This window comes from Desmodus rotundus, chromosome 6, assembly GCF_022682495.2.
Source record: "Desmodus rotundus isolate HL8 chromosome 6, HLdesRot8A.1, whole genome shotgun sequence".
Classification (NCBI taxonomy): domain Eukaryota; kingdom Metazoa; phylum Chordata; class Mammalia; order Chiroptera; family Phyllostomidae; genus Desmodus; species Desmodus rotundus.
Window position 1 is genome coordinate 88,987,242 of NC_071392.1, and position 17,336 is coordinate 89,004,577.

At 48.6% G+C, this 17,336-nt stretch overlaps 1 protein-coding gene across 1 annotated transcript in view; it reads left to right on the plus strand.

Annotated features, from left to right (window-relative positions):
* The window catches only part of CNTNAP2 (contactin associated protein 2), a 1,617,197-nt gene that overhangs the window by 1,586,017 nt on the left and 13,844 nt on the right, over nt 1-17,336 (plus strand). Inside the window, exon 22 of the mRNA XM_053926665.1 lies at nt 4,014-4,253. Within this exon, the coding sequence (XP_053782640.1) occupies nt 4,014-4,253 (240 nt within the window). The remainder of the gene's footprint in view (nt 1-4,013; nt 4,254-17,336) is intronic.

Consider the following 17,336-nt stretch of genomic DNA (forward strand, 5'->3'; position numbering starts at 1 on the left):
CAGACACTCAAGGGCAGCTCTTTAAGAAGTGAGGACCTCTTCTTAAAATGGGAACCCTCGGATACACACAGCTTTGAAACTGTTCGCTTCCTGCCGTGTGATTGGGAGCCTGCCCTGCTTACTGTCTAGAGAACTGTGTCACGGGCCAGTGTATGAAGTGAAGCTGGAGTCAGAGGTGTCCACCCAAGTCTGCAGCAGAGGAGACAGAACCAAGCCTGATTCGCTGTAGTTACGTCAGGGCTCAGCAAAGGGCAAGAAGATGCCGGTGAGAAACAAAGAAGGTGCTGTCGCATCCATGGTATGGCCCTGCCTTGGCCTGGCGGACCCCTTCTCAGCCCAGGAAGCTCTCAGGTGCTGCAGGCTCCACCCCTAACCAGAGTACCTTTCTCATCAGTTCCCATCACAGCCCTCTGCAACAGAAACATCTTTGAGTTTCATGCTGAAATGCAAACATCTTAACATGGTGTTCAAGGCCCTTCCCCATCTCGTCTGAGCTCTGACCCCATCAGATTCCCACTGGTCCCAGAACGTAGTAAACCTCATAACAAGATCAGCCTGGAGTTCTCTTTCCTTTCATCCTTGAAGCCTGGTTCTGTCACAGATAGCAAGTGGTGAGGATGTGGAGAAGCTGGTGGGAATGTGGAATGGTGCAGCCGCTGTGGAAAACAGGAGGAGGGCCTTCACAAAATTAAAGACAACTGCCCTTGCTGGGTGGATCAGTTGGTTGGAGCCTTGTTCCATACACAAAAGGCTGTGGGTTCAGTTCCCGATGAGGGCACTTACCTAGGTTATGGATCAGTTCCTGGTCAGGATGTGTATGGGAGGCAACCAATTGATGTTTCTCTCTCTCCCCTCTTTCTCTCTCTGTAAAATCAATGGACATAAATCCTTGGGTGAGGATTTAAAAAAATAGAACCACGTGTGATCCAGCGACCTTCCTTCTGAGTATATGCCCAAAAGAAATCAGGATCTTGAAGATCAGGATCCTCGTTCACTGCGGCATTATTCACAGCATAGAAACAGGGACACAACCCAACATTTCACCCACGGATGGATGGATAAGAGCCTGTATAGCACACACACATGCAGTGGGATGTTATGCAGCCTTAAAAAGGAAGGAAATCCTGCCGTTTGCTACAATAGCGGTGAACTTGGAGGACATTATGTGAAGTGAAAGAAGCCAGACCCAGGAGAACATGCTCCTGCGAATATCAGGAATTTAAAATAGTCAAACTCCGAAGCAGAGAGGAGAATGGTGGTTACGTGCCAGAGGCTGGGAGGAGGGGAACGAGGGTCCTTGGTCAGAGCATAAATGCTTTCAAATAGCAAGAGCAGTAAGTCCTGGAGATCTACGCTGAGCAGAGCGCCCAGAGTTAACAGTGCCATACAGTACGCTTAACCTTTTGTTAAGTGGGTAACCCCAGTTCAACCCCAGTTCCAGCGTGACCTGCCCTGAAGTGCTCTCCCGCACCCCACAAACCTGCTCCCCTGGTTTACCGTCGTCTCTGATCATTTTACCAAACACGCGGTCTGTCCTCAGCTCAGAAAACCACAGTGACTAAGAGACCGGGGTCCAGCGGCCTGGCCTCAGCCACTGAGGGACCATAATCATAGGCCTCGGTTTCCTCACGCATTGCATAGGGATAGTGGTATCCCCTTCTCCACAAGCTTGCTCTGGGAATTAAATGTCTAATGCGTATAAGGCACCTAGCACATTTTGAGGGTTCAATAAATGTTAACTCTTGTTATTCTACAGCTCGTGTTTGGGTGTGTAAGTTGGTTGGCGTGCTTGTTTCCCCAGTGAGGTTGTGAGCTGCTTAGGGTCAATCCTTATATGTGCCTCTATCTTCCTGCTACTCCTACCAGGTAGTCAGCAAATTGGATTGGATTGGATTGGATTGGATTGGAATGAATCAAATTGAATCAAATCAAGCTGAATTGAACTGAAGTCCCACCAGATGGCAGGAGCCACCAGCCTCCGAGATCTTTTTTCTGGAACTCTACTCCGGGGCTGGACAGGCTAAAAAGAGCTCTGTATTTACAGGGGACAAGCAGCTGTTGGAGCTGAGGTTGTTCCCCATTTTCTGCCACCAGGTGGCCATTGGTCCTCATGCCCCAACCGCAGGTGAAAACAGACAGCAAGTCCAGAAAGCAAGGAGCTTTCCTTCTGCCCGGGACAGAGTCAGCTTGAGCCTCCTTGGTCTGAGGATATTCCAAGGGAGTGAGGAATGGAAACCAAGTATCTGAACTGTTTGTGCGGAAGGCAAGCTGGTGACCCTAGAACCAGGAATTCGGATATCAGACAAGGAGACAAAGAATGAATGTGTGAGTGGCCTGCCATTACGGGGGGAGAAAGCAAGAGGGGAACGAGCCAGCACAGGTGTCAGTGGGACCAGAGCCGCTTCCTGGTCATCAGAGGAACCCCAGGACACGTGTTTGACCGCAGGTTTCTGTCCGCGGCTGCAGGCGCAGTCTGCCTCCTCTCCCAAGTGGCTCACACTGTAGCTCAAAGTCACAGACTGACGTGTACCGCAGGACCGCAGGGTGGGGACTCATTCGTTCAGCTGTCTTTGCATGCCTGTCCAAGACCCCGTGCGAACTCCCAGAACTAGCACTCTTCATCTTCCCTGTGCTCACACCTCCCGTTCATCAAAATGCACGTGGACTAGTGCAGGTCGGTCATTGGACCGATTCACTGATGTGACGAGTGTGAATAAGTCCACTTTTTCTGCCCCCGAGACCCACCCCCTTCTCTGCTGAGTTATTCCTTAATTAACGGGGAGTACATTTTTACACAAGGCTAGTTCACCTGTGTTCATTCCCCGATGAGAAACATCACCTGCTCTGAAGTCAACTTTTAAAGAAGTAGATAGCCTTCCACTTTCCAGTCTTTGTTATTCACAGTTGAAGTCCAAGGGTAAATATGTCACATTCTTGTCCGTGGATTTAAAAGGTAATCATCGTGGTAACATACTCTCCCATTTAGAGTACAAATTGCCGAAGCGCCATTGGCCCCTCACCTAGGTGTGCGGTACTGCATGGGCATCTCCTGGGTTGTCTATGATTCTCAGACCACAGCTGCCTCAGAGTCTCCAGAAGGGCTTGTAACAGTGCGCAGATGGCTGGGCCACCCCCCTAGTGTGGCTGCGAGATTCTGCATTTCTGACAAGTCCTCAGCGACACTGGTGCTGCTGGTTCAGGAGCCACACAGTGAGAACCGCTGGTCAGAAAGCTCTAGGGCTCCTTCAACATCTGTCATGCTAGGGAGGGTCTAGAACTCGGGGCAGGGGGCCAGAAAGACCTGGTGTGACAATGAGTGGTTATACTAGTTGAAACGGTGCATTGTAAACGCATCTACTCACCCCTGATCTGAGTGTTAGTTTAGGAAGAGGTTGAGCTTACAGGTCAGGAGATGGTGGAGATTCTTAAATGCATGTGTAGGTTTGTGATTGAGTTGGTAACCTGTCCTGACTTCCAAAACACCTATCAGGTTTGGCTGGGATTCCGGACACTCCAGGATGTCAAGGGGGCTGGATTGGGGAGAAAAGGGAACGCCCCATTACAGTCTGTAGGAACTCTTTGTTTCCCTTTTGTTTTTAAATGACGAAGAAGAAGGTAAGAAAGAGATACAAAAGAGGTGTGGGAGGGCTGGGCCGAGGCTCATTCAATACCTGTAGGAGGGGCACTGAAGCGCAGAAACAAAAATCAGGTAGAACCAAGGGTGTCGTTAGTGTCAGCAATACCTCAAGTATCTGGAAGGTACTTAGGAGTGCATGTTATTTTAACAAATACAGTCTTCTCAGCCTACCAGGTTCTCCAGTAGGTCCTTCTTAAAGTGAAGTGTCTAACCCTGAGCCTTACCGCGTCATTAGCATTTCATCTACAGAACAGAACATCTTAACCTGAAACCTAAGAGTAAGATTTGGACCCAAGCAGTCAGAGACTAGCGCATTTTGCGGCTGGGATGTAGCGAGTGGGATGAGATTTTTACATCCTCTCTCTTTGTCCTTTAGAAACAGGGAAGATCGACCAAGAGATCCACAAGTACAACACCCCGGGCTTCACCGGGTGCCTCTCCCGAGTGCAGTTCAACCACATCGCGCCCCTGAAGGCGGCCCTGCGGCCGACCAACGCCTCCGCACACGTGCACATCCAGGGCACGCTGGTGGAGTCCAACTGCGGGGCCTCCCCGCTCACCCTCTCGCCCATGTCGTCCGCCACCGACCCCTGGCACTTAGACCACCTGGACTCAGGTAAAGTCTTTAAACCTCGGTTTCTTCGCCTGTAAAGTGGAGTTAGCGACAGCATGTGGAAGCTTACACGAGAATTAGCTTAGTGAATGATTCAAGGTGGAGGTCTACATACCTTAGTTAGAAGGAGAGAGGAGAGGAGTTTTCGAAGGCTAGGACAAAGGGGTTTCGAAAAGAGCAGGGCAGAGATGATGTTTGTGATACTGCTTGTGATGCAGAACCGGCAGCTGGCTGTCTGCGTTAGGCCATGAACAGCCTGCGCAGGGGACTCACGGTAGGTTTACTCTGGTCTCCTCCCTGGGAGTGAAAGCCACTCCGAAGGGGAGCATCTATGGCAGCCTCGTTTCCCAGAGGTTCTACTTTCAGTCAGGTAACAGAAGCTCCGGAAAGATTTCTTTCTGCATCTGCCGGATCGCAAATGTCCTCGGTTTAAAATGGCCTTCATACAAATTCTGGGGTTCTACATGGGTCCCCACATCAACGCGTGCACCCTGGATTCCGTGAGCCTGAGCTCCTCGTTCTGAGTGCTGATTCGAGAGTTCTGCCTTTTTCAGATAGTCTTCCACCTGAGAGTAGAATAGGGATCCTCGCTGTCCGGCAGTCAGAAACAGAACGGTACGCACACACAGAAGGCCGTTGCGCGCCGTGAATCACATGTTACTCAAGTGCGCGTAGGGCAGAGAGGAGGGAGGTGAGCGCCACTTAGTCCAGGTCTGAACAGAGGGCATTAGGAAGAACTGCATCACTGCATCTGGTGCCACGGAAAGCTTGTTAGAAATGCAGACTCTCGGACCCTTATCCCAGGCCCACTGAGTCAGCATCTGCCTTTCAGCAAGATTCCCAGGCTGCCGACCCACCGTGTGCACGTTTCGGTTTGAAAGCGCTAACCTAGCACAGTGGTTCTCAGTCTCAGGTGCACTTTCAGATTACACTGGGAACTTTGAAAATCCTGATGTCCAGCCTACACCCCTGGGCAATGAGATCCGATGCCCTGGGGGTGAGATCCAGGTGTCCATCATGTGTCACCTCCCCAGGTGTGGAGCCGAGCTTGAGAATCACTCACCAGATAAGAGGGAAGCTTACTACCAGCCCCCTTGGTGAGCCCTTTCAAACAAGGCTACCAAAAGAAAAGGAAGTTAATACTCAAACAGTGCAACAATAACAGAAAGATGGTTTATGAAGAGCAATAAAGCCTCTAGGTGGTGAAGTCTCCAAGGAAAAGCCGTGGCAGTGAGCTTGCAGAAGGTCGGGCTCCTCTGACTGTGTTACCAGGGAGCCCATCGAGACAGAGAACTCTGTTTCTGTGTAAGCTGGAGGACAGCCAGTCGGCCTTCCTGCAGCTGGAAAAGCAGGCTGAAGACAAGTGAACAAGAATCTGCAGCGCGGGGCCAGACTCGGTGCTCTCGTGAAAGTGTGTCGTTGTAGAAGGTGCTGCGCCCGAGGAAGAAACCTCAGTGTGAAGACTATGTCACATTATTATTCAATTTCTTGAATCAGCTGCAAAGCTAGTTTGAAAGGATATCGGAGGTTGGGGGAGGGGGTGCTGCTCTAATGAAGTATGTGCATCTTTGGAAGCAACCCACGCCCCTGGCTGTGATGAACAGGGCGTCTGATGGCCTTGGTCTTTTAGGGATGGCAGTGACCAGCCAGGCCACTCGCTTCACAGCCACACCAGGGCCTGCGCTTTGCAGAGACCTGGAGATTAGAATTCAAGACGTCCACCCTTAGGCCTCGTGTTCCTTCTGCTCCCTTACATTTCCTTCTTAGTTAGATGCTACCTAATGATAGAACCAGAAATGTAATCTTCGTGAGGCTGGCTTTATGTGATAAGATTCTTTCCCTGTCCTGTAATGCCACTGACTGACTTACTCAGTACCGCTCTGATGCCTTTCGGGCTCTGCCCATGTTTAAAGTCCATTACGTTTTTTCCGTAAAATAAAAGACACATTTTTCATTTTCATCAGCAGCTTTACTGATTTGGATATTTTGAGGTCGTTGGCTATCTCCTGCTGTTGGCTTCTAGTGGGTAGAGGCCAGGGATGCTGCTAAACACCTTCCAGTGCATGAGACAGCCCCACAGCAAAGAATTATTTGACAAAAATATGAATAGTACAAGAAACTTTGCAAGCCACTTTAGACATGTCCAATAGTCACAGCACCTTCTCCATATGCTGCACAAATCTTTTTGTGTGTTTCAGTCGCATTTTTACCCATCTCGAAGTAATAAAGCATAACGCACTGAAAATGTTGCGTATCTTCTGTCATCTTCAATATTAAACTGGTTGCACAAAAATTCACCAATTTTGATACGTTTTTTCATGCACACTGACATGACAGCTGTCACAATACAATATAGCAAAATTGTTTTGAATGAAGTTCAATATTACTAAGCACTAGTAGGGCCATCTTATGGAGAAAACGTAACGGACTTTTTGGCCAACCCAACACCGCTGGCCAGGCTGTGCGCCGCACAACTCCAGGGGGTGACGTCTGCCTCCTGCCTGCCGTGCAGCATGCTGACTTTGATAGGGGGTCACTGGCTCGCTGTGGACAGAAAATAGACATGGCATTGCCTGACAATATAAAGTCACGTCCTGTTTACTTCTCCTGCCGCCCTCCTAATTTTGTCAAAGAGGACGTCTCCATTGGTTCCGAAATGCTTTTAACCCCTCTCCCACCTCGCTGTTCGCCCTTCAGTAAGGAGAGAGCAGGCTTCTGTTGAGCCTTGACAGGTAATAGAATTCTCAGTAGGGTTATGAAGTTTTATCAATGTATTTATTTACATTAGAAATTGGATCACTTTAGTGAAAATAAGTAAAGAAATAATCATTAGGGCTTACATGACTATGGCAAAAAATGTGGAGTGGTTCCCGCGTGACTGGAGTTTGGAAATCACTGGGCAGCACGGCAGCATCCTCACGGACACGGGCCGAGCCCGGGGTGGGAGAGTGCGGTTTCATAGGGGATGGTAAAAAAAGTTAGGTCGGTTTGATTACACTCGCTCTGCTCTGTTAGGAACGTCCAGTGGCTGTTTTTCTGCCTGCTCTTCCAGTTGGTAAGAGGTACAGCCTGTTTCTGAAGCACATCATTATGGTTCTTAGGAGTATTTTTAGAACAATAACTGCAAGGTAGAAAAAACCTAGCCCCGAGTTCTGGAGTGTTTAAAGGCCACAGAGCAGCAGACAATTGCTGTTATCCGCCTCTCAGACATGGGCTCTGCCCTTTCTCTTTGTCAAATTCAGGGACTCTTCTTTCCTTGGAATGGCGAGGATTTGCCAACAGGACAACTACAGATGGCAGTGCACCCGTTCTGTGAAAAATAAAAACAAAACAGCCCTGGCTGCATAGCTCAGCTGGTTAGAGCATCGTCCTGATACACCAAGGTTGCGGGTTCGGTGCCTGGTTAGGAATCAACAAGTGAATGCATGAATAAGTGGCACAAGAAATCTCAATCTCTCTCTCTCTCTCATCAATAAATAAATAGAAGTTTTTTAAAAAGCACAAGAAAAAATACATCCAAGAGGCAGATGCCATAAATGTCTGCACTGAGGCACTACGGCGAGCCCTGTTACAGGGCACTCACATTAACCCTTGGGGTGTCCTGTCACATCCATGATACCTGACACAGAGTGCATCGGACCAAAGGCCACACACTAGGCCCTTCTGTAAAATATCCGAAGATAGACAAAGCACTTTAAGATGTGAGACTTCATTTCCTAAGGAATCTTCTGCTTATACAGAGTATAACAAGTTAGCATTTTTCAGGACTCTCTAGTGAGTGATATTCTCAGCACAGGTGTGGACAGAGCACACACCTCCACTAACCTACAAGTACGCCAGGCCCCAGAAAGGCCCCAGAGAATCGGGCCCTGCTGGGTGCTGGCAGTTGGACTCAGTCTCCACCCTAACCTTGACCTCTCTGGCTCCCACCCTGGAGCTACCCTGCACGGGACACTGAGGGGCTCTAGTCCAAGAACTCTCAGTGGGCGGGACATGGAGAATGCAGGAAGCACTGAGCAGAGTAGAAAACAGTTCACATGGTCAAATTCTCCTCCTCTTGAGATCCAAGGCCATGGTGGTCTGGAAGCCAGGAGGATGCAAACCCAAACTTGTCCAGTGGTTCACTCCAGTTTGCAGAGCTATTGAAAAACCAGCCCTCTCAGGAATGTGGTTCTCCCAAATAAATTGGGAGCGTGACGGGATGGGGTGCCAGGGATCACTCCAGGTAGCAAATGGGCTGGAAGTCACCACAGCACACGACCACTGGGGCTAGTGAGTTTGATTCCCGCAGCCACCCCATCCTGCCTCTGACGCCATGGTGTCTAACGACTTGATTTCTTGTCTACATTCCAGATTCCCTCTCCACCATCTGAAGATAAAATATTTTTATATCTTCATGTGCAAAAGAGTTGTGGATGTGATGAACATTTAAAAACTACATACATTTATTCCGTTTCCTTCATAATTACAAGCTGATAGTTGGTTTTCTTTACCACCTGCAAGCACTTAAAATAATCTTGCCAGCTCTTACAATTACATCTTAATTATTTCTGAGCCGATCCCTTTTTTCATCCTTATGCTAAGCTTGCATGATTAATGCATTTAATCTCTGACACCTAGTCTTTTTCTTCTCTAGTGTGCCCGGGTCCTCTTCAGTGACCCACACGCACACACCTACTCACATGCAAAGAAGCATTATTATCCCCCTTTTCTAATGTGCACTTTTCCTGCAAATGATCCATATTCTGCTTTCCTGCAGAAGCACCAGGCACATTTACAGTTTAAGTTAAATATGATATTAGGGTTACAGCTCTTTGATCTATTAGTCATTTAAAGTATTCCCATTTTTTTGTTTCCATTATAAATAGATTTATATACATGACATTGTTGAGTCAGGGAGATATATATATATATATTTATATTTATTGTAGATAGAGGAAGGAGAGAAATTTAAAAAGAAGCATTGATCTGTGGTTCCACCTCTCTGTGCGTTCATTGGTTGATTCCTGCATGCACCCTGACCGGGGACCAAAGCCCCAACCCTGGCGCATCGGGATGATGCTCCAGCCAACTTCGCTACCTGGCCAGGGCTCGCGGGATACATTTCAAATTTTGATAGCAATTACTCATCACCCTCCAATGATACAGCACCTCCAGTCTGATACAGTATAAGCGTCTTTTTCCCCACACCGTCACCAAAGCAGTGTGTCATAGTACTCTTCTAGATTTGCTGCATTTCATTTGAAAAAATGATATTTTATTGTTTTATTTGGATTTCATTAATTATGACTGAGCTTAAGTATCTTTGTATATAAGTCACTTGTATTTATTTTTCCTTTTACTGCCTGTTCTTATTCTTTGACCAAATATTTATATCCTTTCCTATTTCTTTGTTGGCTGTTTACTACTTAGAAGAATTCTTTTTATGTTAATTATTATTTTACTATGTTTGAATGGTTTCCTAGTTTGAGCTCTATTTTTTGAATTATGGATTTTTTTCATGTAAATTTTTTAAAATTTTACATGGTGAAAAAAAAATAAAAAATAAATAAAGCAGAGGTTCACAAAAAAAAAAATTAGGAAGATTCTATAAAAGGAAAAGAGACTTGAGGTAGAATTTTTCTGTATAGTCTCAAACTACAATTAAACTGAAGAGTGACTTAAAAAAAAAAAAAAAAAAAAAGAAAATTTTACATGGTGAAATCAAAAAAGTTTTATGGCTTTTTGCCTTCTCCATTCAGAAATTATTTTTTTAATTTTTCCACATTTTTTCTAAGGATTTTGTTTTATTTGTAAACTTGACTGATCTACTCCATGTAAAATTTGTTTGGGAGTAAGGTAGGACTCCAGCTTTAGCTTTTCCACCTGGCCGGCCAGTTACTCCAGCAACGTTGGTTGAGGAATCATCCTTTTTTCCACCTTCTCCTTTTATACTTGAACTGCCTTTATACCTGAGTCTACTTCTGGGCTGCCTGATCTGCGCCATCGATCTGACTCTTCACGGGATGGTAGCAGACCGTGGTAATGGATGAGCTTTTACAATAGCATTTCATAGTTCATACAGCTAATTTCCCTTTAATTCTCTTTTATCGGAATTTTTTTGTCTGAACACATTTACTTTTCCTATGTGATTTTAGAATGCTGATCATTTTACTGGGATTGTGTAGAGCTTCTGTTGAGATTGAATTTTACGTGCAAGTTAATGGCAGGATAATTGATATCTATATAAATGATGTCTTCCTGTCCAACAAGAGAATGAATGTCTTTCCACTTATCAGGCCTTCCCTTCACATTATACAAAATTTATGTGAAGATAACTTCCAAACTTTCCCTGGTAAGTTAATTTCTGAGTTGTTCTTTTTCGGTAATGCACAGAACCCAAAAGCCATTTAAAGGAAAAAAACTCCCTGTCTTAAGGTCAATTTGGCACCTAATTACATCAGCAAAATCCTGCCCAGCAGTACCCAGATAGGCATTTTGTAGAATCGAATCGGGAGAAGATGCGCGTATAAGGCAGCGACCTGAGAGGGGCCACCGCAGAACCCTGCCTGCGCACCTAACTTAAGGATTGCTCGGTGCGTGTGACGTATCTTCAGGATCCCATTTGGGTAAGTCTTGTCAGGGTTGGATATTGAATAATACCCTAATGTCATCTCAGCATCTGTGGAGATGACATGTGGCTTTTCTTCTGCGGTAGCCTAACAGGGTGGCTGTAGTAAGAGCCCTCCAAATAGTGAACCACGCTCTCATCCCCAGCACAGTGAGGCATTCTCTGAAGGTTTAAGTAAAATCGTTTTACTAAAACTTTGTTTAGTTTTTTTTTTTTAACACATCAGTCAGTATTCCTGGGTGAGATGGGTGTGTAGCATCCTTTTACTTGTGGGGGAAGGGCGTATTTGGGTTTTAAACTTATGCCAGCTTCATGAAAAGGGAGTGGAGGGGACCATGCAGCAGGAACATGGGGGCCTCTAGGAGAGCAGTCCCAACGACCAGGAGGCGGGACCTCACTCCTGCAACCGCAAGGGAGCGAGTGTGGGAGCACGTTTTTCCTGGAGCCTCAGACAAGAACTCAGCCCCATGCACACCCTGATTTCAGTCCCAGGCCCCCAGTCACACCACACTGGACTTCTCCACAGTTCTCTCACCAGGAATAACCCCCATAAGTGCCATCCAAATGTTAATGTGCTAGAATCACCCGGGGAAATCAACAAATACAGATTCAGCAGGCCGGAGACCGGACTGGAAATTTTGCATTCCTAACAAGCTCGGAGGTGAGGTCCACCCGCCACACTGAGTTAGAGGATGTAACAGCCCGGGGTACCACCTGTCCCGTGTAAGGTCACAGACATCACCTCAAAACCACTGGAGCCTCCTGTTCTGTTCCCTGTGTTTGTGAGCATAGCTCTCTGACAGCTCTCTTCATTCCTTTCGTATTCGCTGCTCTTTAACTTTGTGACTTGAATGTTTATCTTATTTTCATTTGGAGGGGGTGCTGTATCGTCCTCTTGCAGAGGAATATGGGTCCCAGTTAACATATCTCAGCTCTAAGCCCAAAACTCTCACTTCTGACTCCCCCTCCAAGACTACACGTTCCACAAGCGAGGTCTCTGCATGGATATTTTCCACGAGATTTTTATCTACAGGGCCTGGAAAGACTTCAGAGGCCGCCATCAGTTGCTGCAGCCTCCCCACGCCCTGGAGGAACAGATCTGTTGAGCCTGTGTTTGCCAAGCACTGGGGGCCGGGTGAAGAAATGGTGGGTGGGCCAGCCTCACGTCGGTGGCTCAGGGGAGGGCGGTGTGGTTGGTTCCCTGCACATGGTCCCCTTCTTCCACGTGCTGCATCCTAGTCGCTCCAACGTGTCAGGGGGCTGCCCCCGCTCTTAGGTTCTGTTCTTTCGTAACTAGAATGGTTTAACTCTCCGAACCTCCACTGTGAATAAATCAAAAGGGTCACAGACATCCAGCTCTGGGTCCTTGTTTCCTCCCTTTGTGGGCATCTTTCAGTGCCAATTTCCCTCCACCTCTCTCTCCGCCTGTCTTTCCCTTGTCCCTTTCAATAGATTTTGAGCACCAAAGAGGGCAGGGTGCTCCTTCCCCCCCACCTCTTCTGTGTTCGCCCCCCTCCTGCCACCCCACCTGGCAGGGTCCTCAGAGAGGACCTCCCTTGAAGGACCGTGCTTGGTCAGCTTCTCTTAGGTCTCCATTCCCTGGGGCTGGGGAAGTGCAGGAAACACAGGCGTCCGTGTTGCTATGGCAATGTCTCTGGTGGTGGCAGAACCACTGACTCCAATGGGTCCCGATATTTGTGCTCGTCTTGTTTTTGTGCCACAGAAACATTACGAGAGGCCGACGAAAACAGAGTAGATTTCAGCCATCCACAGATAAGTGTCCATTAATATTCTTGTATATGAGTAACACTGTCCAGGCTAATCGGGCATCGCCTCCTTCACTGACTTGTCATTCAGAAAGGCTATCGTTGGAATCTGTGGGTGTGAATTTTTCCCAGGGAATGCCCACCACCTACTGCCTGGAAATGCTAGTTCCACCTTTGCCGGCCATCAGGGCCCTGGTGTTCTTGGCTGTGATTTCCGTTACAGAGACATTATTCAGACAAAGTTTAGGCCCAACAGCATCCACTCTCCGGAGGGAGGTCACTGAGCAAACACCAGCAACAAACAGGTGATCACCGGAGAACTGTTCAGAGACAGGAAAGACCGGGCAGGTTCTCCATTCTGCTGCTCAGTTTCTGCCTGGACGGCTCAGGGGAAAAAGTAAAATCAGCTTCATGCTAACGTGGGAATGTGTGTAAAGCCCATGTGAATGTGGGTGCAGCTCTTTTAAACACAGAGAATGAACGGCTCCAACATTTCGTTCGCTCTTGGGAAAGGCGCAGAGCAGTTTTCAGCAATGGATGTGGGAACTCTCCCTTTTAACAAATGCAGAGGATAAAGGCAGGAATGATGGCAGCTTAAATTGTAAACAGCTTCCGTTGCTGAAATGCTGTCAGGGCATCATTTTGTTTGGCCTGCAGTGGCCCTTTATGTGTGAGTAGACATGGTGAGCCCCGTTTTACAGATGAGGAAAATGAGACTCAGGGAAAGTGAGCGTCTGCATGCCCTCGGGGAGTGTCGGAGTGCCCTCCAAGTGAGTATAGGTGCTCCCCCTCCCCAGACCCCTCCTGCACAGCCAGGCCTGGGGACCAGCCCCCTGCCTACAGCGCCTGCTCAAAGGCACTCAGAAGCATATTGCCAGGTCTAAATGTCAGGTGAACCCCCCCACCCCCGATTCCATGCCCTCCCCACTTTTCCTTCTTCTCGATAAAAATAATCAGCTTTGAATATACTCCAGTTCTTTGTTCTGAACTGTCTCCCTAGCTTCTGCCATCCCTTGAATCTAAAGCAGATTCTGAAATAATAAGCACTTTGGGTACTTATAGGTGAGAGTCCTGCTGCTCAGCACACTTTCCCTTTTTTTTATTTTTTAATTTGTCTTTTACAGTCTGGACTAAGTCATGCTTAGGACAGCGGCCCAATTAAGTATTGTTCACACTCTGTTGACGTGAGGGAGAGGCAGGCCTGTGAGGGGGCCACCTGGCTCATGTAGGAAGCGCCACCCAGGGGGGAGTCCCTTTGCAGGGAAGCACTGGAAGCTCTAGGAACCTTTTATCTCCCCGGGTTTCTTTGACAACCATTCATCATTCCACCTGCCAACAAGCAAAGGCTCTGTCTTTGGCGATCAGAGGTTAATTCAGGAAGAGAACAGTTCACCAGACAAGGGAAATACCCGGCGTGGGGGTTGTGGCGTCCGTTTTCTGAGGTCAGCCTTCTGGGAAGACGAGGCACGTCTTGGGGTTGGAATTAAATGTCTTCACTTCTGCTAATGCAACTGAAAGGAGTATTTCAAAGCACGAGCCCTGCTGAGCATCGATAAAAGACTTAACGTATGTGCAGAATTAACTTCCAGAGTGCCCTGGCTCTGCTCACGGCCCCTTTCTAATAGACCACACAGTGGGGCCGGGATCCGGTCAGTGGGCCGGAGCTGGGTGGACACCACTGTGTTCCCGGAAACCCTCCGCATCTGTGTCCTGGTTTCTGAATACTTAGGAATGAAAAGGAGTCAGTTTTACATTCTAATGAAAGAGCAATTACAACAGACGTCCTACAAGGCCAAGGTCATGTGAATATTGCCAGCGTGAGTCCAGGGCGGGGGGGGGGGGGGGGGGGGGCAGGAGCACACGCCTCATCGGAGACTGAAGATGCCTTCCGCAGACTGAGAGAGAGAGGTCACAGCAGCAGACTGAGTGTCTTCTCAAATGCATTTCATTGTTCACTGTGATTGCCTTGAAAGACAGAGATGAGGGCAAAAGCAAATCAGCAGTATTCATCTGTTTCTGCCGCAGGCCAGTTGGGGCCCTTGCATTGACTGGACATTCGCAAAGGGGAGGTGAGAGGAGACCCTTCTTCCCTTGCCTAGCTCCTCAGATGATTAAATGGGCCTCAGGGGGCTCACAAATGATGAAGCTCGTCTTCTAACTAGATTTTAGGTGATCAAAAACTTGTTGTAATCAAACTCCCAAGCCATGAGGTGTGGAAGTCCAAAGCCTTTTCTGATCCTTGCCCAAGGCCCGGTGGAGGTGACCTGAGCAGAGGCCTAAGGGCAATAAATAGCTCCCCAGGCTCCTAGAAACGGTCACCTCGAGAACAGCACCAACTCTTCACCATGGTCTCAGAGAAAACGTCAGGGAATGCCTTTAAAGGTGCACTTAGGGGCTTTTCCACTACGTTGGGTGGCTTTAACTTCTTACCATGGTTATTTTCTCAACCACCCTGCCCTTAGAGAGTGGGGCTGTGTCCCCGGGGCCCGTCCCGGCCAGCGCTGCCTTGCCGTCAGGAAGCCACACAAGCCACACGCTGGGCCAGCAGAGTACCCCGTGTCCCAGGCTTCGTCAACGTCTACAGCTGTGACCCAGCTTTTCATCAAGTGACAGACAGTGGCTCTGGCGCTTTCGGATGTTTGACACCTGGGTATCCGGGCGTCGCACCCTGAGCTGCTGAGTCCGTCCTGTCACACCCCTGCCCACGCAAGAACCAGCGGCTGGGAGGCAAGGATTCTTCCCAAAACACAAATCAATGAACTTCAGAAAAATAACAACCCAGTATTGTTCAAAATACGCCTGTTCTCTCCCGCACGTGCCTTTGAACGCATCCTCAGGACGGGCCTCGCAGGGTTTTCCCTCCCTGGCGCGCCTCCTGTGGGGAGCAAACTTGTGTTTTTGTTTCGAACCAGGCAAGGCCTCCAGGGAGCTGCCCGAGACAGCCGCTTGTCAAACCCCTTGGCTGTTTCTTAGACCATCCCTAGCACTCAGTAGTGATAGCCTCTCCCCTCCATTCAAAACACTAAAGAATCGGACTCAGAAATTAAAGCCGTGTTTCTGTTGTGGCTTTCACAACACGAAAAAGAAACGGGGCTAAAGGAAACGGAACTGTCGGGGGGAGGGGGGCGGGGGTCTGTCATGTAAATCATTAAAAGCACACCAGTGACTCTGGGGGGGAAAAAAAGACAAGATTCTCAGAAGGAATTATTTCATTTCCTCTTGGGCACCACATTAAATCGTAACACACTTGCTCAAGACCAGCTGGAGCCCTGAAACCCCAAGAGTCTCAGTTACAGCTCCACTGCTGGGAGTGAGGTATGGTCAAGCACCCCGCCACCCAGGAGAGATGCAGTCGCCCAGGCCCCGCCCCAGACCAGCCAATCAGGACCTGCATTTTAACACCACCTCAGGTGGTTTGTATGTGCCTCGACTTTCAAAAGCTCCACACCAGAACACTCGGATCCATTTATTTGTTTTCTCCTAAAGGCGTATTAGGATGAGGTGCAAGGAGGAGGAAAGAGCCTAAAGAGCCTCCAGCCACACGGTGCAGGGGCGCCTCACCCGTACCCCAGCACCGTTTGAGCAGGAGGGGACGGCACCTGCCGGGGGTCCTGCTGCTGCTGAGGACCATTGGGAAACTTCGTTTTCCTTCGGAAAAGGGTCCGAATGGTACCACCCAGGTTTATCGTGTCCCCAAGATTCGGGGCCTCTGAGTCCCGCACTCCCGGTAACACCAGCATGGACCCTGTGGCAGAGACGAAAAGAAGCGACTACGCCCAGAGCGCCGTGGTGGCTCCGTAACAGAAGGACGTGCCACAAGCAGGGCTCCCCGCCCTTCGCTCGGGGGCCCCCTGCTCTAGAATTCCAGGGCTCCTCGTGAGAACTGCAGGCAGGCGCCTGGGAAGAGTCCCAGTGGGTCCCGGGACTCGGCAGTGGGGGCCTCGGCACCTAGCAGCTCCATGACTGTGCCCTAAATGCTGTCTGCGTCTCAGCCTCCTCAGATGCAGAGACGGCCATCGGGGGGGAAAGGCCAGGTGTGACAATCCGAGATCCTCGGGTGCCCAGATCGGTATCAGCAATAGCTTCGACAGTTGACTCCTGAACAGTTACTTCTGACCAAAAAAGAAGTGATGGGCCCACCCGAGTGATAGGAAGACCTTCCTGTCTAACGTGAAAGTGGAGACCGCATGGCTTACCCTCGTATTTACGTTACGGAATACAAAGTCTGAGCTTCTATCAGTGATGAGATTTTCTATTAAAATACCTATTTATACTTACTCAGACAAAAGAATGTAATGTCAGCCTAGCTTAGGAGTGTCAGTAAATCTTTTCCCTGGAAGGCAATTGAGACAACTCAGAAATTGGCCTTTAAAAAAAACCACTGGAAGGAGGGCGTCTAATATAGTAGATCACCCATTCGGTCCTTTTGTGGGAAAGTTGGCATTATTTAAACAACCAGGACCTACGGCAGACGGCAAGTCCTTTATTCTGTGTCTCTTCACCTCATGAACCTCTTTGGGTCACCAGATCTCAGACACTCGTCAGGCTAAAAAGGGCAGGTTTGTTTAACTTGCTGGGAGCCAAAACTTCATCATCTCTCCCCACTTTGAAATCGGAGTTCTGGCTGGCTAGCTTTCTGTAGAAACTGAGGCAAAGGCTGTGGGCACAGGCCAATGTCTGTCATTCCCCAGGCAGAACCCTGCCGCCCAC